The sequence below is a fragment of the Mytilus edulis genome, chromosome 13, assembly GCF_963676685.1.
Source record: "Mytilus edulis chromosome 13, xbMytEdul2.2, whole genome shotgun sequence".
NCBI lineage: Eukaryota > Metazoa > Mollusca > Bivalvia > Mytilida > Mytilidae > Mytilus > Mytilus edulis.
The window spans coordinates 60,874,073-60,898,357 of NC_092356.1; the positions used below are offsets into that span (position 1 = coordinate 60,874,073).

At 34.6% G+C, this 24,285-nt stretch overlaps 2 protein-coding genes across 2 annotated transcripts; one reads left to right on the forward strand and one right to left on the reverse strand.

Moving 5' to 3' along the window:
• Positions 1-2,003: 2,003 nt before the first annotated feature.
• On the reverse strand, positions 2,004-4,850 carry LOC139500723 (uncharacterized). Its single transcript, XM_071289560.1, has 2 exons — positions 4,783-4,850; positions 2,004-3,809 (listed from the first exon to the last, which is right to left on the reverse strand). Exon 2 carries the CDS (start codon positions 3,804-3,806, stop codon positions 2,118-2,120), a length of 1,689 nt encoding a protein of 562 aa, XP_071145661.1. The 5' UTR covers positions 3,807-3,809; positions 4,783-4,850; the 3' UTR covers positions 2,004-2,117.
• An 850-nt stretch (positions 4,851-5,700) lies between these two features.
• On the forward strand, positions 5,701-13,673 carry LOC139500724 (uncharacterized). The gene is made up of 2 exons (XM_071289561.1): positions 5,701-5,844; positions 6,394-13,673. The coding sequence occupies exon 2, from the start codon at positions 6,511-6,513 to the stop codon at positions 12,769-12,771; it is 6,261 nt and encodes a 2,086-aa protein (XP_071145662.1). The 5' UTR covers positions 5,701-5,844; positions 6,394-6,510; the 3' UTR covers positions 12,772-13,673.
• Positions 13,674-24,285: the final 10,612 nt, after the last annotated feature.

The following is a 24,285-nucleotide window of genomic DNA, read 5'->3' on the forward strand; positions in this document are numbered from 1 at the left end:
GAACATACTATTGATATAAAGATACCATATTTTGGACTAGACCATACTAACTGACTGAGGAGCCAATAGCATATAAATATAAAATGATTTTGCAAAGGTTTTACCTCTAAATTACATAAGTGTCCTTATTTGGGTATGTTAAATGCTATCCAAATCCTCTTTCTAAATTATTAAAATCAACTTTGGTAGGAATGCAAATCCTGATTCAGATTTATTTTGAAACAACATACCGGTATTCTACGGGAGATGTGAATCAGATGTGGATACTTTTAGTTCCAAAAAATTATACTTATAGTCATATTCTTTTTCCTTTTTGCAAACAAAACCCAATTGACTTGTTTACCTTTTAATACACAAGTATTATTCCCCATTCCCAACTTAAAGAAATACTAACAAGGATTTTTCTCTATTTGTTTCACAGAAAAATGTACAATGTAGATAAATATCTTGTTTTATGCAGGGACAAATACTTTAAGGACATAGTTTGACAAAATATACTCTCAATCTGTCATTATAAAGACATTGGCAATGTATATATGTTATGTTTGATGATATTTAAGATAGTTTTTCAACAAACAATGCATGAGCATTGCTAAATATTTATAATCAAACAATGCTCCTCTTCTTGTATTACGACGTTTTCCTTTATTAACATGAGGCAAAATTTCTGTCCCTATCCAATATACCCTCATTTTCCAGTGGCATTCCAAATTTCCTCGACCATCATCCTGAATGCCTTATCATTACAAGACCTGCATATTGTATTTATTGTTATCTTGTTCTCGTCCTGAACATGCATGAAATATTTGCCACTGAACGTTAAGCAACCAACAGTCAATCAATCAACAAACAATGCATGAGCATTCCTAAATATTTATGATTGCTCCTCTTAGTTGAATGACGACATTTTCCTCTATTCACATGAGGCAAACTTCATACTGGAACTTATGAAGAATAAAAAGAACTATTATCATTTACTCTCATGTCTGCTATAAAGATGATATCTTCTCACTAGAAAAATAAAAGTTATGTGAAATAAAGATACAGCAGATACAGTTAGGTATACCATCCTCCTTTAAGGTAGATCACAAGTATATATTTTTTGAGACAGAATTTTTTCATAATTTGCCGAAATGAAGATTTTATTATGCTCTTTTCAAAAATTTAATAAAAAGTATGGGTCACCGTGCTATTTTTCAAGCTATGGGTCGTTGAAAATTGCCAAAATTTGGTTAGTTTGTTCATGAAAAAACACATTAGTGTGCATAAAAAAAATTCTATGAGATAGAATTTTGAAATAAATTGTGAGAAGAAAGGTTTCATAATATGTTTTAAGAAAATATAAAGAAAACATGGTGTCACCGAACTTGTTTTCTTGCTACAAGTAAAAATAAAAAATTTCCCTATTAGCCCAGTATAAATTTTGTACTAAGAGTTATTTCCCCTTAAATGGCTCATTTGAAAAAAATAATTTTTATACCAAAAAAATTGATATTTGTTAAAATATTTTGAATAATACGATTAATTAACAATTTGTCTTCAAATAGAAAAAACAGTCTAACCATTGAATTGCAAATCTGTCTCCAAATTTGCAGATTTAGGCAAATAATTAGACCGATTTTGTACTGCGATTGTGCAATCCAAGATGGCGGTATACCATGAATCTACCTTAAGAGTAGCCTAGTCCTGACATAACCAATCTAACTGTCTGTAGAACTAGACATCTCCGAAAGGAGGGTAGTATACCTAACATTATAATAATTCCACGGCTCAGCAAGCAAATCAAAGATATTACCTTTACCTACACATGCTAGTCATTTTGCTGTAAATTCGATCAGTATTTACAGGTGCATAGCAGTGTCACTTGTATTGGTATTGGTGTTACAACTGTAGAAGATACAATGTAGGCAATTGAAAACCATAAGTCCAATGAAACAGGCAACTTTATGGCAAAAAAGACAGTTTCAATAAAGAAAAAAGAAAAGTTTAAAAGAAAAGTAACCTTTATTTACATAAAACTAAAGATTGAGAAACAAAACCCTTAAAAGTGAGATATAAAGGCTTCCGTATTTGAAGAACACACAAAAATACTTCAGTCTTTTGCCTTTCTATAACAGTTATCCATAAGATAACTTAAATCGAGCTAAGTATTTGCCATAGTCATCACAAATAAAACCTGATGACTCCTCATGTTTAACACAAATACACCTTAAGTATTCCTGTCCATCTTCTTCACTAATCAGTACTTTACTCTCCTGTCCATCTTTTGATATTAGTATTATTCTATCAGCTTTGCATTCTGCTACAATAACGTTTCCATGGCTATCTGTACAAAGTCCTTTCGGTCCTTCTAAACCCTGTGTGTATTGCCAGATCTGTTTACCTGATCCATCAATGCAGTATACTGCATTACCATTATAGTCACTATAGACAACTCTGTCATTCTTGTAGACAAGGTGGTCCAGTGTAGATTCACACGGAACTTCCGTAGATTTTAGAGTTCTTCCTTCCAAGTCTATAATACGGATTTCATTTGCAGTACTCAAACCAACAGCAAGAGAATTATTGGAGAAGGATAATCCCCAGCATTGTTTGTCAAATGTGATAAACTTGGTAATGTTTCCATCCCCCATATTGAATATCTTGATAGACTGCTCACGAGGATAAGTTATGGCAATAATGTCCTGCTTTATCTCTGTAGCACTCCATGCTTTACCAGATACTGGTAACTGTTTTTGAAGTTTTCCATCAGAATCAAGAATATTTACCTTCCCATACTGTTCAACTAATATACATCTTCCATCCCTAAGACAAATTATGTCAGTGATGTACTTCTTCATGTTCATTTCTATCTTTTCTGTTTCAATATTCATTGTCGCGTTATTTATGTTGGATTGTCCGTGTGATTTAACTTGTGCTTTCTTATACACACTCTTTTCTCTATTTACGGTTTTGTCACTTTGGACAACAGCAATTTCCCCCAAGGATTCTAATGATTCTATATTGCTTAGTATCTTTTCCATCTCCTCATTTTGCTTCATCATGATGTTAAATTCTTTAGTTATGTCATTGTTTTCTAGACCGTCAACATATTGTTGATATTGATGTACTTGTTGTTCAATTTGATGTACACCTAGAAATGTTTGGAGTTTTGATGTCTGTGCTGTTACTGTTTGTAAATGTTCTTTCAATTCCTTTAAGTTTTTCTCTTTATCTTCGATTTCAGAAATGAGATGGGTTGCTGTTGACCTTTCCTGGATCCAAATGTGATCTGTTTTTTGGCATAACTGTATCTCTAGGTGATCTAAATGTCTGTTTATCTTCTTTCGAATTTTTTTAATTGATTTCTTTATGCGCTTATTCTGCTTTTCTCCTGTTTTAATGTTTTTTGATTTGTTGTTTATTGTTTCATCAAAAACTAATATGATAGAATTTATGTCTCTCTCAACAGATTCTTTAAATTTAAGAATTTTTGTTTTCTCCACTACAATATCTAACTTTTGTATTCCAGTACATTTTGAATGTCTAGCTGAAATACATTTATCACAACAAGGTATCAAATGAGCAGGACAGTACATGCTAAACTCTTGAAAATGTTGATCACATTCTGTTTTTATTGTTTGAATGGACAATTGATAAATTTTGGCATCAATGGTCTTGTGATCATGTGTACCTTTGAATTTTTTATGACGTTTAGAACATACTGAGCATAGTCCCTCGTTGCAATTATAACACCATATAACAGCTGTATTGTAAACTTCTCCTTCTTGGCAAGGCCCACGGGGTATAGATTTACTGGATGCCATAACCTAAACATATACAAAGAGTAATTCATATATCTGCAAGGTCAAAGTCAACATGATATTAGTTTTTTTTAGCATGGTCTATGTGTTCAAAGTTTAGTGCAGACCATGAAGTAGATTTCTCGTATAACTGAAAAATTGTGTAAATGAATATTTCAATATTTTGGCGATTTGTTGCAGCTTTTGCATTCATGAGACCTGATAGAAATCATTTAAAAAAGTTTTAAAAAAAACTATGACCCAGTTCGAAATTGAAACAGAGAGGCAATCATGTACCAACTGCATTAAAGGTTTTGTTTGCTTTTTTTCTTTCAACAACAGATGGTTCATACTGTGTCAGTTTATTGGGATATGTAGTAATTGCCATACGATGAACAGAGTGAAAATGGGAAGTTGACAATTAGAGTTGAAATCAATCATAAGCTATTACAGATTCACCTAAAAACACGAAAAATGTGTTATCACAGGCTCTGTAGCATGACTTCGTCCCAAATCTGGAGTTGTTGTTTTAAATTGAATATCATTTTTGAATTTTGTTCATTGTTGAAGGCCGTGCAGTGACATAGAGTTGCTAACATTGACATATCATTTGGACTTTAGTGGATAGTATTTTCGTTTGCAAACATACCACCTCCCTTTTTTTTTTTAAATTTTATAAGTTTTACAGGGTTCATTTGACCATAACTTTTCCTCATTTTCATATGTAATCTTTAATGGTATTTGTAAATGAAGTCCTTGGACGTGAATCAATAAATATGAAGGTTACATATTCCCCATTTCCATTTTCCATTTTATATTTAATTTTAATAGTTTACCATATTTTAACGGCTACTAAATTTTACTTTTTAGAATTCTATTGAATAAAAAAAACTTTTGCAAAAAGTAAAAAAAAAAAAAAGACATATTATGCAAAGTTATTAAACTATATTTGCATTATTTTAAAATCAAACATCTTTTGTTTATGTAAAGCTTAATTCACCTGTGTATGTTATGTCTGTTTGAATTCTCGATCTTTTTCAATATGTCAGCCTCCTACAAGGAAGTTAATTATGACATGTTTATACCTGATCATTGTAATTAATAAACATTTAATCGACAGATTATACAAAATCAGTTTAAATGTCTGAACAGAACGTTAACCTTACTTTGATGGATGTGGTTTTTCCGGTCCTTTAATTTGGTCAGAGACACATATATGTGTGGACATAGGTCTCTGATTTGGTCAAATAAATCTTGACGTGTTTCTGTTCTTGTACATCATTGGCTTTCAAATATTCGGCTTTATCCGCTCATAGCGAAGGTTAATCCAGACAAGCGCTTTATAATCGCATGAAATTATAAAGTGTTGTATCCATCATTTACTTACATTTTAAATTTTAAAAAAAAATTGCGGTCACATTAATATTTTGTCTTGTTTGTATCTTCCTTGAATATTTAGTTTAGATTTTTTTTTTAATTTCCATTTTTGTTCCAACCAAGGATTTATAGTATCTTACTATACAAATCCTTGTTCCAACTAATGTTCTTGGAAATGTTAAGTATGTATTTATCTCTTAAGTCTTCATTTTATCAAACTTTTTACTAAATGATCCAGCTTAGGGAACATATTCTATTAATTGTATCTGTGCATTTGATCTTTTACAAACCATAACCGCTGATGCTACAATAAAACCAGGGGAGGATCCAGCTATTTTAGAAAGGTGGTTCCAACCATAATTAATATGACCCCATCCACTCAAAACATTAATCGTTAGAACGAAAGGGGGTTTCAAACCCCTGGAACTCCCCTTTTGATCCGCCACTGAAAACATTGGAGATATATATTTTAATTTAAACATATTTATTTATAGTGGATTGGGAAACAAGGTTTGCAACTTATATAAATCCCTTTGTGCTGACTCCCGGATTGTTGTGCGTATCCGCACTGTTTGGTTTTTTATTAGTCGATATGTATTGATTTTTTATTTCCGCCAAATGTGCTTCAAAAGTTTCACTACAGAAATTCATTTTATTTCCTTTATAATGGTGCTGATACCACAGAGTAAGTTTTTATTACTTGTATTATGAACTTTGCTGATCACCGGATAAGTGATCTTTCTGTAATTTTTGTATTTTTTGTGTGAAGTGGTGAATTGTGTGCATTTTGACCGGTTTTTGTTTACATCCTTGTAACTCCCGTTAACTGCTTATTTTGAGTATTCATGTATAAGTTAAGATAATTAAACTATCTGGTCTAACTTTGCCCATTAAATTTTTGATTTTAAATCTGCATTACTCAGTTTGTTTGAAGAAACTATTTCTATGGAACGCCATTTGTGTCATTTAATGAACGTACAGTTTTTTACATTTTTTACTTCACATTGATTAGAATAGATTTATATCATAAATGTTTGTGTGTATGAAGATATCTTTTGTTTGTAAGGTTTTATAAATGTTTATCTACATGTAGGTAACTGTTGGATCATTCACATGCAGTTTTCTATGGTTTACAAGTTATGGCTATCAGTTAGTGACATAATTGTAATTTTTAGGTAACACTTTGCCATTGTTTTGCAAACATGGTAATTTGTTTTATTTTGTATCTTTTCAGTTTTGTACCCTCCCCGGAGGTTCTGTGTATGAATAAAGACATAATTTACGATATTGGATTTGTCTTCCTTAAGACTGCACAGTACAAAATCTGCGACAATCAGCTAGACAACCAGTCATGAGTTCAGATCCAGGATCTTTAATGGCTTTTCAACGAGAAAGGAAATTGAACCCAAAAGGCCAAGAACAATACACATTACAGACAGAAAAATATTTAGACAAACTACGGAAACTTAAGCGGGACATCGATTCATATATATTCAGCATAGATGTTAACCACTTGCCTGATCAACAACAAGTGAGGCAAATTCGTCAGGATGTTATAGACAGATTTTACGCCTTCACACAGGAATCTACTCGCTTCATATTGTTTCTTCAAGGTACACGCACTAAAGAGAGCAATCAGGAAGAGTCTGGTCACCGTCTTATAGTGCAATCATTGAAAAGTAAAGTGGACAATTTCATTGCTATTATTGACGAACATTTACATTATCCAAATGTTAGCAAAAAAGAAAAGAAAAATAGTGTTAAGTCGAATCCTCAATTAGCATCAGCTATGAAGTTATCGAAGCAAGCCAGTGTGAAATCTAGTCCAACAGTCAAAAAAGAAAGAAAAAGTAGTGTCAAGTCTTATCGTGTTTCGAAGAAGTCTGATTTAGATTATCATAGTACTAAAACAAGGCGAAGTTCACTAGAATCTTTCACTTCACATGCATCGGAAATGCTTGTAAAGGAACAAGTAAAGTTAGAAGCTGCAAAGGTGCGGTTAAAATATACTGAACAAGAGCAAGAGCTAACACGTCAAAAAGCTGCTCTCGATGCAAACTTGGAAAAGCTTGTAAGGGAACGTGAGGTTGACGAAGCAGAGTCAAAAGTTCGAACTATTCAGGAGGCATTGCAAGGTAGTGGCGAGGACAGTTCAACAGAGAATTCTGATGTCAATGATGATTTTGTGTTTGATAGAACTGAACAATTTGTAATTCAAGATTCTTATGAACGTTTAAGTGGAAAAGATAAAATACTCGATACTGACAGCAAACTCAATGACGTGACAATTATTCAAACAGTTGCTGACGTGCATGCAACTCACGATGATTGTAACAACAACAAAGTCAACAAAATTGTTCAAGATATCAAACCTGTTCAAACTGTCAATGTTGTCAAGTCAGGTCAAATGATGAAAACCGGACCAGAGATAACTAAGAAGAACGTTCAAAATGTGCATTATGGTAAAATTATCGACACTGTGCAAGAAACAAATCACGACAAGACTTTGAATGCAGAAGCACCTGTCTTCATTCCGTCTACAAAAGAAGTAAACATGTGTGATGAATTTTCACGATTTATGGTTAGAAAGGAACTCGTGTTTTCACGTCTGACAAAGTATGACGATCAACCTGATATGTACATTGCATGGAAATCAATGTTCGAAAACATAGCCCATGAGTTGAGGCTTACAGCAGCAGAGGAAGTGGACCTCTTAGTGAAATGGCTTGGACCGACATCGTCCAAACAAGCTCTTAGAATTCGCTCTGCTAATGCTGACAATCCAGAAAAATGTCGCAATCGTATATGGGAAAGACTTGAGGATCGATTTGGTCGACCAGAAATGGTGGAAGATACCATCAAACGTAAAATTGCATCATTTACTAAAATAACAACTAAGGACTACCGACCACTATTCGACCTGTCAGATATTGTAGAGGAGATAAGTTCTATCATGGATAGTGTACGTTATCATTCAGTATTTTCACACTTCAACTCATCGTCAGGAGTCAATCAAATTGTGTTAAAACTTCCTTATAACTTACAAGAAAAATGGACCCAGGAAGCTAGCAGATATAAAACAAGGAATGATGTCATATATCCACCATTCAGTGTTTTTGCCAACTTCATCGCCAATATGGCAAAACTTAGGAATGATCCTAGTTTTAAATATGAGTCTTCTGCAGAACCGAACAGTCAGCAGGGGCCCCGTAAAACTGGTCACTCTCCAGTTCACGTGTCTACCAGGATAACGCAATCGGAGGACCTTCATAATGGTCCAAAACTTAACTCTTCATCTCATCAAAATCCGGAGAGTCACCTAGTTGATTCATTATCTTGTCCAATTCATGGAACAAGCCATACCCTAAACATGTGTCGTGGATTCCGTTTGAAACCAATTTCTGAGAGAAAAGACTTTCTAAAGAAAAATGGACTTTGCTACCGGTGTTGTGGACCAAAAAAGCATTTGAGCAAAAATTGTACAGAAACCGTAAAATGTATCATATGCAAAAGCAATCGACACCCATCAGCATTACACATTGACGTGTCAAAGTCTCATGATTCTTCAGATACCGGTAAGTCCCACGGAGGGGAGGAAACTGTGGAAAATAAGTGTACTCAGGTATGCGGAACGAACATTGGAACAAGTAAATCTTGTGCTAAAATCATACTTGTTAATGTCTTCCCAAAAGACAACCCGACCAATGTACGACAGGTTTACTGTTTAATAGACGATCAAAGTAATAGGTCACTTGCCACTGCGAAATTCTTCGATGAGTTTGAAGAAAACGGTAAAAACTCAGAATATGTGTTATCGACTTGCTCTGGTCAATTTACTGCCTCAGGTCGTCGAGCTAAGAACTATATCGTTGAGAGTGTCAACCATGAAAATCAATTGTTACTCCCTGAAATCATAGAATGTCAAGAGATACCGAACAACAGGCACGAAATACCGTCACAAGAGTTAGCTAGAAAATTTGATCATTTGAAAGATATTGCTCAGTTTATACAGCCAATTCAGTCCGACGTTAGCATAGAACTTTTGATCGGCAGAGATTTAATATCTTCGCATTATGTGTTAGATCATCGCATTGGGAAAGATGGACTTCCGTATGCGCAAAAACTCCCACTAGGATGGGTGATACTTGGAGAAACATGCCTTGGTAAAGTGCATTACCCTGACATCGTCCATGTCCACAAGACACACGTATTAGAAGATGGAAGAGCTACATTCTTTAAGCCTTGTGAGTATGAGTTGAAATTGAAAGCAGATGTCATATTTACGAAGACGCCGTATGATGAAAACATTGGCTTAGCAGTTGAGGACAAGGATTTTCTTGACATTATGGATGCTAATTTTGAACAAGATAAAAACGGTCAATGGACAGTTCCGCTGCCCTTTAAGGTTAACAGACAACCTTTACAGAGCAATCATGGTCTTGCACTCAAACGAGCCAAATCATTTGACTATTCTCTCTCAAAAGATGAAAGAAAAGCAAAGCACGTGACCGACTTCATGCAAAGGATGATAGATAACAATCATGCTGAGGAGGCACCTACTCTTAAAAGTGGAAAAGAACACTGGTATTTACCAATATTTGGGATATATCACCCACGTAAGCCTGATAGCATCCGCCTTGTATTTGATAGTAGTGCGAAATTTGAGAACCAGTCGCTCAATGATGTGTTATTGAAAGGTCCTGATCTTACCAATAAATTATTGGGAATTTTACTCAACTTCAGGAAGGAAACGATTGCAATTACATGTGATGTCGAACAGATGTTTTACAATTTTAAAGTCCGTGAAGACCATAGAGACTTTTTACGATTCTTGTGGCATAAACAGAATGATTTGTCAAAACCACTTACTGATTTTAGAATGAATGTGCATGTATTTGGGAACCGCCCATCTCCTGCCATAGCAACCTACGGCTTCCGTAGAACTGTCGAAAATGAAGATCAGGATGTAAGAGATTTTGTAAACGATCATTTCTATGTAGATGATGGACTGATATCATGTCAAAATATTAGTGAAGCTGTTAGTCTTATCAAGCGAACTCAGTCAGCTTTATGGGATCGTGGAAAGATGCGTCTCCACAAAATCACGTCAAATAGCACAGAACTTCTCGAACAATTTGACTCAGGCGACCTAGCGAAAGGTTTGAAGGATTTAGATTTAAGTTCAGATGAACTTCCGACTCAGCGCAGCTTAGGTGTGTCATGGGATATAGGAACTGACGAGATAACATTTCAAATATCCCCAGATGTGAAACCATTCACTCGACGTGGAGCACTCTCCACTATTAATAGCATTTACGACCCGGTTGGCTTTGCAGCCCCTGTGATAATTTGTGGAAAGTTGTTACTACGAGAGATGATAGGATCTAGTGTAGTTAACTGGGACGACATTCTGTCAGATTCGTATCTGGAACAGTGGGAAGCATGGGTAACTTCACTCAAAGGTCTTGAAACTTTGCGAATACCTCGTATGTATACCACAGTGTCATTTGCCACAGCAACTTTGCGTGAGATACATATTTTTTCTGATGCCTCGAAAGAAGCAATTGGTGCAGTAGCGTACCTAAAACTTAGTGATGGGAATTCTACAGAGATAAGTTTTGTAATGGGCAAAGCAAAGGTTGCACCATCCACAGGGCACACTATACCCCGTTTAGAATTGTGCGGCGCTGTACTTGCAGTAGAAATGACTGACATCATCAAAGAACACCTGAAAATAGAAACTGAAAACATGTATTTTTATACGGATAGTCAAGTTGTCCTTGGCTATATCAACAACAAAAGTCGTCGGTTTTACGTCTATGTCTGTAATAGGATAAGTAGAATCCGTGCTTCAAGCGACCCAGGACAGTGGCGTTATGTGTCTAGTGAAATGAATCCAGCTGATATCGCAACAAGAAGCGTACAGGCAGCAACTCTTCGGAATACTACATGGTTTCGCGGACCATCATTTCTTCTACAAGAAATTGACCTTACTTCGAAAACAGATCATAATTTAGTTGATCCTGAATTGGATCGAGAGGTCAGACCTGAAATAAAAACTCTCAAAACTACGTCTGTAGAAAGTAAGCCATTAGAATCAGTCTCTTCACGATTTGACAGATACTCTGAGTGGAGAAAACTCGTGTCAGCGATCAATTGTCTTAGAAGCAAAATTAAACATTACAAATCAGTAAAGACATTAAAGTCTAATACCATGAATGTTGTAGAACAACTACTGGAAACCGAACGTTTCATTGTCAAGGAAGTTCAAAAAGAAGGATTTCAAGAGGATATAGATTCTTTGATGGGATGCAACAAACGTCTCCCAAGAAATAGTTCACTTCTACCCTTAAACCCGTTTCTCGATTCAAATGGACTTCTAAGAGTAGGAGGACGTATCAAACATAGCGAGCTAAGTGACTCATGTAAACAACCTATTATTATTCCAAAAGGACATCATATTGCAATTCTACTCATATGCCACTATCATGTAAGGGTTGCGCATCAAGGTAGATCGTTTACAGAAGCAGCGATTAGAAATGCAGGCTATTGGATTGTTGGTGTTAAACGTCTTATAAATTCAGTCATACGGAAGTGTGTGCAGTGTAAGAAATTACGAGGAAAACTTTGTACTCAGCAGATGGCTGATTTGCCGAAAGACAGGTTAACTCCAAGTCCCCCCTTTTCGTATGTAGGGGTTGATGCATTTGGCCCATGGCCAGTTACGTTTCGTCGTACACGAGGTGGTGTATCCCAATCAAAACGTTGGGCTCTGTTATTTGCTTGTCTGGTTACTAGAGCTATTCATCTGGAAGTTATTGAGGAACTGAGCAGCTCTTCGTTCATAAATGCTTGGCGTCGATTCATCGCACTTAGAGGACCAGTTCGACAAGTGAGATCCGATAGAGGTACAAACTTTGTGGGGGCAACTCAGGATCTTTCGATGATTGCTCAATTTGTTGAAGACCGTAATGTTCAGAACTTTTTAAACGACAATCGAATTACATGGCAGTTTAACCCGCCCCATGCCTCTCATTTCGGTGGAGCATGGGAACGACTTATCGGAGTGTCTAGGAGAATATTGGACTCATTGCTGTTAGAAAACCGTTTCAAAGACTTGACTCATGAGATGTTGACCACCTTTTTAGCAGAAGTTACTGCAATTGTCAACAACCGACCATTGACATGTGTATCGTATGACTCTGAGTCACCAAGTGTCATCACTCCGTCTCTTCTGCTCACTCAAAAAACAGCAGACGACACTTGTCCATTTCCCGATTTTGAGAAAAAAGACTCTATAAGACATCATTGGAAGTATGTGCAATTTCTCGCTCAACAATTCTGGGCAAAGTGGCGACAGGAATATTTACATTCATTGCAAGTACGACCTAAATGGCAAACGGAAGAACAAAATGTTAAAGTTGGAACAGTAGTACTCATGAAAGACAATAATTGTGCAAGAAATTACTGGCCAACTGGTATCGTTGAAAGAGTTTTCCCCAGTGAGGATGGAAAAATTCGTAAAGTTGAACTTAGAATCATTCGTGATGGTCAACCAGTGACTTATGTGAGACCAATATCTCAAATCGTTTTGCTTGTTGAGCCTGAATAAACACTGTAATCTTGATAACATTATTGATAATGTACAAGGGTTTATCAACAGATAATACTGTGTGAACTTAAGAAGTTTTCATTTATTGTGTATATATGAATTGAACTTGATTATGTATGTAGTGATTTCTTATGAAATCAGGAGGGGAGTGTGCTGACTCCCGGATTGTTGTGCGTATCCGCACTGTTTGGTTTTTTATTAGTCGATATGTATTGATTTTTTATTTCCGCCAAATGTGCTTCAAAAGTTTCACTACAGAAATTCATTTTATTTCCTTTATAATGGTGCTGATACCACAGAGTAAGTTTTTATTACTTGTATTATGAACTTTGCTGATCACCGGATAAGTGATCTTTCTGTAATTTTTGTATTTTTTGTGTGAAGTGGTGAATTGTGTGCATTTTGACCGGTTTTTGTTTACATCCTTGTAACTCCCGTTAACTGCTTATTTTGAGTATTCATGTATAAGTTAAGATAATTAAACTATCTGGTCTAACTTTGCCCATTAAATTTTTGATTTTAAATCTGCATTACTCAGTTTGTTTGAAGAAACTATTTCTATGGAACGCCATTTGTGTCATTTAATGAACGTACAGTTTTTTACATTTTTTACTTCACATTGATTAGAATAGATTTATATCATAAATGTTTGTGTGTATGAAGATATCTTTTGTTTGTAAGGTTTTATAAATGTTTATCTACATGTAGGTAACTGTTGGATCATTCACATGCAGTTTTCTATGGTTTACAAGTTATGGCTATCAGTTAGTGACATAATTGTAATTTTTAGGTAACACTTTGCCATTGTTTTGCAAACATGGTAATTTGTTTTATTTTGTATCTTTTCAGTTTTGTACCCTCCCCGGAGGTTCTGTGTATGAATAAAGACATAATTTACGATATTGGATTTGTCTTCCTTAAGACTGCACACCCTTTTCACTTTGCGGGTGCGAGTGCTGCCTTGTAGCGGCATTAGCCTATTCTTTTTCGAAATCTACAAGGGTGTCTTTAACGTGCAAGATATATGGCTCTCTCTTAACACGGGTCAGCCATTTATCGTCCCCTTCTGACGGACTATCATCGTTTCCTCAAGACCATACTGGCAGATGGTGTCAAGGGAGAGCGAAATATATATATTTTGACGGATAATATCATGAATACCTCTAAAACTAAAGCAGTAAAATCAAAACTCTATCAAGAGTTATATCAACAACATGCCAAGTTAAGGTCTATAGCTTCGGAAGAAGCATAACCAATTTCGGAGTATAATCGGCCCATGAAATGTGATTGTTATGTTCTTTGAAAGATGATGGTAACCCATTTTTGCGTAATTTGCAGAAACTATGACGGTTAAAAGCAAAATATTTCTCAACACAAATGGTAGAAAAATAAAGGTAGAAAGTAAATGTACATGAGCCAAAATACCACACAATACATAGAAAAATATAAAAAGAGTGACCAAGGAACAGGGATTTTGTTCCTGTTCTTCATCTTGACAGTTGATGTAGGGTCTTCAACAATGAACGAATCATTCATATACCCTACAACAAGGTCAAGTGTACAAATAAGTCAAAAATTGTCAATCAACTCCTTATATAAGGATCATGTTAATGTCAAAAACTAAAGTTAAAAAAAACGGCCTTCAACTGTTATTTATCTTGACAAAGGTTTTTGTTCCTAAACAGTCATGTGTTGTCTGTTTTCTGTAATTTGCCAAAGAGAATTTGAAGAAGATTCTTGTTTCTGTGTCATATTTACCAGTTTAACCAGTACTGGAAATTATACCTGTACCTATTATATATAGATTAAATCAATATTAAAGGAATTCCAGTGTATTTTTTTTCTTCAGACAATTCAAACGCCTGAGTTATTATTGTGTACAACATCCCGCTTATAATATCTTATCCGATGATTAAGGTCTTTCCTCTACTGTGGCGAGAAAAAGACCTCGGAACTTTATTGTTTTTCTAATGTTTTTTGTTGTTGTTTTTTTCTTCCTCTAGCATTTTTTTTTTTGGCACAACCTCCTACTGCTTCTATTGATGTTATCATTATTGAGTAAATTCATTCTGAGACTACGGCTGAAACACATACCTGTAAAATGATAATTGTTAATTAAATATATTACATGTATATTGTATACATGCATGTCCTCTTTTTTTTATTAGCGATACCTGAAGTTTATCATTGTGTGCATCAATTATTTCTTTATTACATAATAGTTCTAGGTCACTTAGTCTAAATATTTATATGTAGGACTCTAAAGTGCGATGGGGACGCTAAAGTACGATAGTCACGCTAAAGTGCGATGGTCTACGCTAAAGTACGATTCCTCCATACGCTAAAGTGCGATGGTCCGCGAAAGTATAGACGAGAGAATTGTACTTGGATTATGACGTTAACAGTCGTTTATACAAAAAAAAATGTATATGCCGGAACATAAATTAAGAACATATTTGATTCACAACTTTTAAACCAAATGTCCATGTTTTAATTTCAGACCTAACCGTGCTTCGTAGGCTGAAGCAACTGTGTTGATTTATTTCGGATGCTGGAAGAAGGACTTGTGTCCTGCAGTCAACCATTTTACTTTATAGATGCTAAATAGGTTGAAAATAGTATACGCATAGGTATCGTAGATCCTGCTTCTATTGGCATGCAGCGAACGGATGCACTGCAATTATTGTTTACAATTCAGTTTACATTGCGGTCCCGTTAAAATATTTTCGACTTTATTGAAAAGTAACGTCAGTAAAATAAAGGTTCATGTTTTTCAGCGTAAATTATAAATTGTCGGCTAAAATATAGTTTGTACAGTGCAGGAAAATATAACATGTCTTTTTTACGGAAAAGAGAAAGCTCGACGAATATCGGCTTTTTCTCGCATTTAAAAAAAAAGCTAAACACCTTGTACAAATAAATGTTACTTAATTTATTCCGACAATGTGGTTGGTCTTCTAAATTAATTTTAGAAACTATCACTTAAGCTTACCGATAAATTATAAAGCCTATCACATATGTTATATCTTAGCATTCTAGCTTTTGCAAATAGACTAAATTATTTTAAAATCCATATATTTTAATGTTTTAAACCGTCGACCTTATCATATTGGTCCATCGCACTTTAGCGTGATATACCATCGTACTTTAGCAAACAAACAACCCTCGCACTTTAGCGTGAGACACCATCGTACTTTGAAGCCGATCCATTATCTAAGATGGCCGCCAGCAGGGGACTTATTTTAACATAAGACCCTAAGGGAAATACAAACACATGTCTTCATTTATAGAACCACTGAATGGAATGAAACCAAACATGGCATGAATGTTCCTTATGAGGTGCTGACCAAGTGTTGTTACTTTGAAGCCGATCCATCATCTAAGGTGGCCGCCAGCGGGGCACTTACCTAAAACACAGGATCCTATCAGAAATAGATACAAACATCTTCTTTTAAAGAACCACCAGAGGCGGATTTAGGGGGGGGGCGGGACCCCCCCTTTTGTGGTAAAAATTTGGTTGATTATATAGGGAATCATTCTATACTGAATCATGACTGGAGCGGGCCTTCTCTTGAGCAGTCAGTGGGCCCTCTCTTATACAAATATCTGGATCCGCCACTAACCACTGAATGGAATGAAAACAAACATGAAATTCATGTTATTTTTGACAGCTAGTGCCCCTTTAAGTACATTTTGTTTAAATTGGGGTAAAAAATTGGTAAATAGTCCACGTATGCGAAGTTGCGGAACCGTATGTAATTATCGGATGTCGATGGAATATTGTATGCCAAAACAAGAAGAAGAAAAAAAAGAGGTGCAGACCACGTGTTGTAACTTTGAAGCTGATCCAAGATGACCACCAGCTTGGGACTTCGTTGTACGAAGGACCCTAAGAGGAATCGTACAAATGTCTTCTTTTAAAGAACCACTGAATGATATCAAATCAAAAGTGGCATGAATGTTCTTTTTGAGGTACTGACCGAGAGTTGTTATTTTGAAGCCGATCCATCATCCGAGATGGCCGCCACCTGGGGATTTAGTTAAACATAGGTTCTTATGGGAAATACATATGTAAATGTCTTCTTTTAGTGAACCAATGAATGGAATGAAATCAAACATAGCATAAATGTTCCTTATGAAGTGTTGATCAGTGTTGCTACTTTGTTGCTGATTTACTGTTCAACATTTTTTTTTATCAAATTACGGGGCCAATATTAAACTTAATCAGCCTCAATCATTATTTGAGTTTCTGTTATGATTTTTATCATATTTTTACATGATTTCCAAAACCAAAGTACAGTCAGATGGGCGACACAAGCTCTTGGGAGCTTCTAGTTTCAAATACTACTGTTCACTTTATTCCTAAGGCATCTGTCTCACCATTACAGTGCCAGTATATTGAAAACAGTCACGATTAACAGTTGGCATCACTTCCACTTTAATGCCAATTTTTATTAACCACATGCAGTTGAGAACTCTTGTATTACATAACTGAAAATATCCTTAACCTAGATACTTTAGTAGATGGTTGATTTATCATATTTTATAGAAATAATAGATTAGTATATGCCTATATTTAAAAATAAGGAGATGTGGAGTGATTGCAAATGAGACAAATATCAACTAGTGTTCAAATTATGTGGATATAATAAGCAATTATAGCTCACCGTACGGCCTTCAACAATGAGAATGACACACGTACTTGAGTTTGTTGTGCTGATGCGGCGAAAAGATGAAAGCAATAACCAATCAATCAATCAATCATATCAACGGACAAATAACTATCTTTCTTAATATATTTCAAAAGTGTTATGTCAAATACGTGCTTATTTTTCACTACTAAACCAGAATAAAAGCCAATAGTTATCAACAGTACCAGGATTATAATTTAGTACGCCAGACGCGTGTTTCGTCTACATAAGACTCATCAGTGACACTAATATCAAAATAGTTACAAAGCCAAACTAGTACAAAGTTAAAGAGCACTGAGGATCCAAAATTCCAAAAAGTTGTGCTAAGGAAGTCTAATCCTGGGACAAAAAAATCCTTAGTTTTTCGAAAAATTCAAAGATTTGTAAACAGGAAATTTACAAAAAATGACCACATAATTGATATTCATGTCAACACCGAAATCCGTAAGTTCAACTGTGCACGAGGGAGTTGAAACCGTAGTTAATTAATAATATATTATCTACGAAGAATTGTAATGTAACACACTGAAAGCCAAGGATTTTAAGTATCTAAAAAATTTTAAATCCATCTAATATATATAAAAAAAGAAGATGTGGTATGATTGTCAATGAGATAACTTTCCACAAGAGACCAAAATGACACAGGAATTAACAACTATAGGTCACTGTACGGCCTTCAACAATGAGCAAAGCCCATACCGCATAGTCAGCTATAAAAGGCCCCGAAATGACAATGTAAAACAATTCAAACGAGAAAACTAACGGCCTTAGTTTATGTACAAAACAATGAACGAAAAACAAATATGTAACACATAAACAAAATACAACCACTGAATTACAGGCTCCTGGCTTGGGACATGCACACATACATAAGTACATATTTATATTCAACTATTTTCAAAATCAAGACTGGGAAAAGTCCAAATGAACCAACTAACAAAAATAAAATAACATCCATATCAATAGAATCTGGGAACAGTATATCTACAAATGTAACTATGACTCGAAGATAAAATCGGCTCCTGCTACAATTGATGAGCTGGTTTGGGCTTTCTGTAGTTGAAACATAATGTATTTGCTCAAAGCAAAAAGGATCATAAACAAGTAAAACATACTTATAAAGTCGTCTCATATATAACAATACGATTTGAACGTGAGCATGCATTATATAATACTAGAACACACCCGTGATATCGCGGGTCTGTGGCTTAATTAAAGAATATAACTATGCGTAAGCCTTATTTTAGTATTGGTATTGTCATCTGATAAAGTCATGCCGATTATAAGATGCACAGTTTTCTCTGCTTTCAACATCTTTCTGTTTGAACCCGTCGACCTGGGACTTATCAATTATTGGTACTATTATTTATTTGGAAAACAAAATGGCCAAGAAAGGAGTATTTTTTAATCAACAGCATTGTCCTTTATGAGTTATAAATAAAGTTGAATTCTTTGATTCGCTGTTTGACGCCATTCCGGGTAACAAATTAAAAACTGTACATGCTGTACCTATACGCCTTATTTTAAGTCCAGATTTTTATTATTCGTATTGTCATCTTAGAAAGTCATACTGATTAAAATACTACAATCGGGAACAATGTGACAATGATTGAATTTAGTTGTGTCAACCCTGTGATTACGACCCGTGTATATAGCAAAATCTTAAATACAGATAGATAGATAGTTTATTAACAGCGTTTGGTGGTGCGCCTGTCAGATGCGGAACGTACAGATAAGGTAACAGGTGAATATACTATTGGTATCGGTATCGGATTCGACCCGGAACTTCTTAATTATTGGCAATATTAATTATGTGGAAAACAAAAGGGTCTGGAGTGGTGTAATTTTTAATCAACAGCATTGTACTATATTAGTTATATATAAAGTTGAATTCTTTGATTCATCGTTTTTACGTGATGACAGCTGACAAATTGGACCTCGTAATTTTAGTATTATAGATAAACAACATAAATATTACAAAACTATACTTAAATAAATTGCTTCGCTGAGCGCAGCTGGATACGACCGCAGATGTCTAACCCTAAAAAGTTGGGGCCAAAATAGACATAATATTCTCGCTTGATACAGGTCTTAATTTTGATTGTAATTAAATTTTTGACACATAATAGGTTTCTGACACAAAATAACTGTAGTCAAAGAACTTCAAATTGGTTATATGATATGATTTGAATTTATATTCAATGTTTCGCTTTTGTGCAAAACACTATTGACACCCCCACTAAAATAAAAATTACCCCGTTTTTTTGGCGTTTGTGCAATACATTTTGCTGTTGAATATTAACCCCCCAAAAAATATCTGAAGAAATTTCTTTTAATTTCTGAAATCTGAAATGAGAAAAATTCTCCCCCCACTTTTAATTTTTTTCACCTCCCCCTTTCCCTTATTCTAAAAACAAAATATTTCCCTCAATATATGCTCAGTATCTCAATTTCAAAATTCTAATGGAGTTTGCAACTATAATTTCCCATTTAAATACATCATAGACAATCATTTAATTTGATTAGGATTACCTCCCTTACACTGCTTTAAAATTGTCTCAATTGTTCTTTAACCAGAAAAACCCTTGTTTTTCCAACCCCCCCCCCCCCCCTCCTAATTCCAAATTGTATGAGCCATAACCCCACAAAGTCAATCCTAACCATCCCTTTGTAGTATTGAAACTTGTGGTATAATTTCAGAGAGATTCATACACTTTAACACAAGTTATTGTTTGGAAACTACGAAAATGCTTATTTGATCCCTTTTTTGGGGTCCCTAATTCCAAACCATTTAGAACTATAGTCCCCAAAATCAATCCCAACCTTCCTTTAGTGGTTATAAACCTTTTGTTAAAAAATTATTGATTTCTATTAACTTATACTAATGTTATTATCCGGAAACCATCTGTCTTCGGACGACGCTGACGACGACGACGACAACGTGATACCAAAATACGACCAAAATGTTTTTAACATTACGGTCGTATAAAAGGAGAGGGAATGAAGAAAGAACGACAGAGATTAGGATTATGATATGCGTTTTACCTATATATGTTGATACTATACTACGAGGAATTGTTTTGATCTCTTGATAATAATTGAATAATTGTTTAATAATATGCACATTTAGATCATAGGAAAGAGTTTCTTTTCCAAAAAAACAATAGAATTAAGTCCAAATCGCAGCCTTCGTGAAGCCAGCTGAGACTAGGCTTTCTGTACCATTAATTGTTTGTTGTGGTTGTCTTTGTATATGTGTTTAAAAATAAGAATATGTGGCATTGCTTATGAGAATACTCCAGCAGAGACCAAATGCATGAGTGACAACTTTTAGATCATCGTATGTCCTGCAACAATGATCAAATCCCATACCGCAAAGTGCGAAATAAAAGGCCCAGAATTAAGTGACAAATGTAAAAACGATTCAGACGAGAAAACGTAAATTATACATTTAAATGAAATACAAACGTAATCTAAAATCACCAGGATCGTTAAAAACCATGAATAAAATTAAATATTAGTTATCGAAAAGAAGAATTAGTTAGATTTTTTTTTTAAAGATTAAAATTGTACACTCTGTACGAATGTGCATATAATTTAACTGTTTAAACAGCATTTGTAGATAAAAAATAATTAATTATTTTGTTTCTTTTTCTGTTAATATAAATATTTTAAGGAAATTTTTTAATCTAGCTGTACAGTGATATTTATAATTATTAATTTTCAATATATATACATATAAATATTTTAATCCCGTCTCTCATAATTCTTTTAGAATGGCATTAATATTTTATATCATTGTATGTATTCGTGTATTATGTTATGTATTGTAATATTAATGGTGAGACGTAAATAAACTATTTGTATTGTTAACCCGGTGCTTTGCTTGTACGCTAATTGGCATTTTTTTCATTTGTGCTAAAAAAATCTTTAGTTTAGTTTAGTTTGCACCGCAAACCACTTTTTATTTTCGTCAATAGTAAAAACAGTATATCTACATTGCATTTTGAGTTTACAGTTACAACAGTTTTGATAGCATAATATAACATATTCATCATAAATCACATTGAATAAAAAACCAAAATAATTAGTTTTATTTTAAATGCTGAGATACATGATTTATGTATTTTTGTATTTATATATTTTTAAATGTGAAGCGCTTACAGTAATTTTTTGTTATTATATAATGCGCTCTATAAATATTGTATTTATTATTATTATTGTGGTATACCTTTTGCTTGTCGAAGCTGTGGTTAACTGTTTTTGCTGATCACGTATGTTGTGAATCTGGATTATGATACATTTATACGGTTTGTGTCCCTTTTTTAGCCTGTACATTAGTATCCTAAATGCGAGGTCTTAAACAAAAATCACAGACAAAGAAGTTCCGCCTCTTTTATAGTGTCGGAGTGAATCATGTTCGAACACATGTGAGAATACTGTACATTTTTTTTTTACCTGTATGTGACCTCAGTTTTGCATGAGAAATAAGTATGAACTGAATTACTTCTCAAATGAAGGGAAGGGAAATTTCTATAAAATTTCTTATATATTTAAATGTTTCCATTATATTATTTTACCTGTACATTGACACAAAACGGCTGTATGTGATATGAAAGTTTAAGATGTATTATGTAAAGCAGCTCAGATGGAATTGTCAATATGCATAGATACATAATAGCTGGTTGGACTATGAAGTCTAGCTTATCAGAGGCATATTATAGCTGGTTAGACTATAAGAACTGAACCATCTGTTCGCTATACTATATGCTTTAATATAGCCTTGGTGTAGTGGTTAGTGCATCGGACTACTTACACAAAGGTTCCTGGTTTGGGGAGAAAATTTCAGGGACTGATTTTCGGCTCTCCCATGACACCATTTGTGAGTTTAGTCTTGAGAAACGATGATAGTCCGTCGGAAGGGGATGGTAAATGACTGGCCCGTGTTAAAAGAGAGCCATATATCTTGCACGTAAAAGACACCATTGTACATAGATTTCGAAAAGAGTAGGCTAATGCCGCTACAAGGCAGCACTTGCACACGCAAAGTGGAAAGGAATTAATATAAGTCGCAACACCTTGTTTCCCAATCCACTATTAATAAATGTCTTTAAACTATGCTATAAAATAAACTCTCTTCTACAATCCTCTCCATTTTTATTGGTCAAAAAGTTGGTAAAGCACTTGCCCTTGGATGATATCTCACTAGAACTAACGGCAACCAGGCGCGGATCCAGGGGGAGGGGGGTGTTGAAACAATCAATGCATTTGAATGGGGACATGTAGTTGGACCCCCGCCCTTTTTCCTGGGTTTGGACCCCCCCCCCCTATTTTTAAAATGGCTGAATCCGTCCCTGCCAACACACAATAGGAACACTTTATTTGCGATAGAGTGGTTATAAGAGGACATGTCCATCCCTATATAACAGGCTTTGTGCGACCTTCTGCTAAATTTCGTGGTTTGTAGATCGGCATAAAATAAGTTTTCGACTGGAATTACGTAACATGTCAACTACATTTCCTAAATAGATTGCCACTCTGTCCGTATGGCAGGGTTCACCTGAACTTAGGCAGCAACCATTTGATTTTCTGGAGGGGGCTATGGTTTTTTTTTCTGTACAAACTTTTTTTTTCGCCTGCGGCGAAAAACAATCTATTTTTTTTTGCGACAAATCGAAAACAATTTTTTTCTTTCAATTTTAGCATTACATATAGTGGCAGCTGAGGGTGAAACAAACAATTTTTTTTTCTCAGAATCAAAAACAAATTATTTTTTTCTCCAAAAACTGGAAACAAACTTTTTTTCCAAAAAAAACCATAGCCCCCCCAGAAAATCAAATGGTTACTGCCTTAGCTGTCCTTGGCCTCAATTTCACTGATCATCAATAAACATTATGTTTTGAATTTCGTGATTTTGGTCTGTTTTAAGTTACTTGGAATCAGAAACATACAATAAACTTGAATATGGAATAAATGATTGAATATAATTATTATCGTATTGTGACATGTGACACTATAATAACTTGAAGGCGCACATGTTCAGTGGTTTGACTGGGTTCTTCTGACCGTAACGTCATTTAAAGTTTCAATTATCACCGATGAATTTCGTAGTTTTGATATATTTTGGAGGGGTTACCAAGGACGGAGGATTTCGAAAATGAGAATCAACCGTCTCTATTGCAGTTTACGAGATAACAGGCAAACTCGAAAATTATTTAGCAAACGTCATTTAAGGGCAATGAGTAATAAAACAAGTCATCTTAGAGCTTTGACTCAAATTCTCATATAAGATTTAAAACAATGTAAAATATTTACCCAAATTATAGAAAGTCTAAAATAACTTGCCAAATTACAGTGCCTGGGCTCGCTAATATGTAGTTTGTTTCGTGTATATTTTAGTCTAGACGCCATCTTATTAACTATGGACTGTCACATAACACGATATAAGCATTAACATAAACATAAATATATATATGGACTTCGTGCAAATGTATTGTTCAATGTCTGTTCGCTTTCAATTTTAACTTGAGGGGCATCGATGTTAACCCGCAACACCTCAATTTTGGCAAAAACAGTTAACAAAAAAATAAACAGGAAAACCTTCTTATGTGTAAAGATATTACAAGCTCAGTAGATCTTGTTGCAGTTTATCAGATACATATATTTTAGTATTTTAGTTTATAAGGCTGAGTTTATCATTATAAAATATCATATAATTGTCTACATTCAAATATAATTACATATGTTTTATATTAGCGATACCTGAAGTTTATCATTGTGTGCAACAATTATTTCTTTATTACATAATAGTTCGAGGTCACTT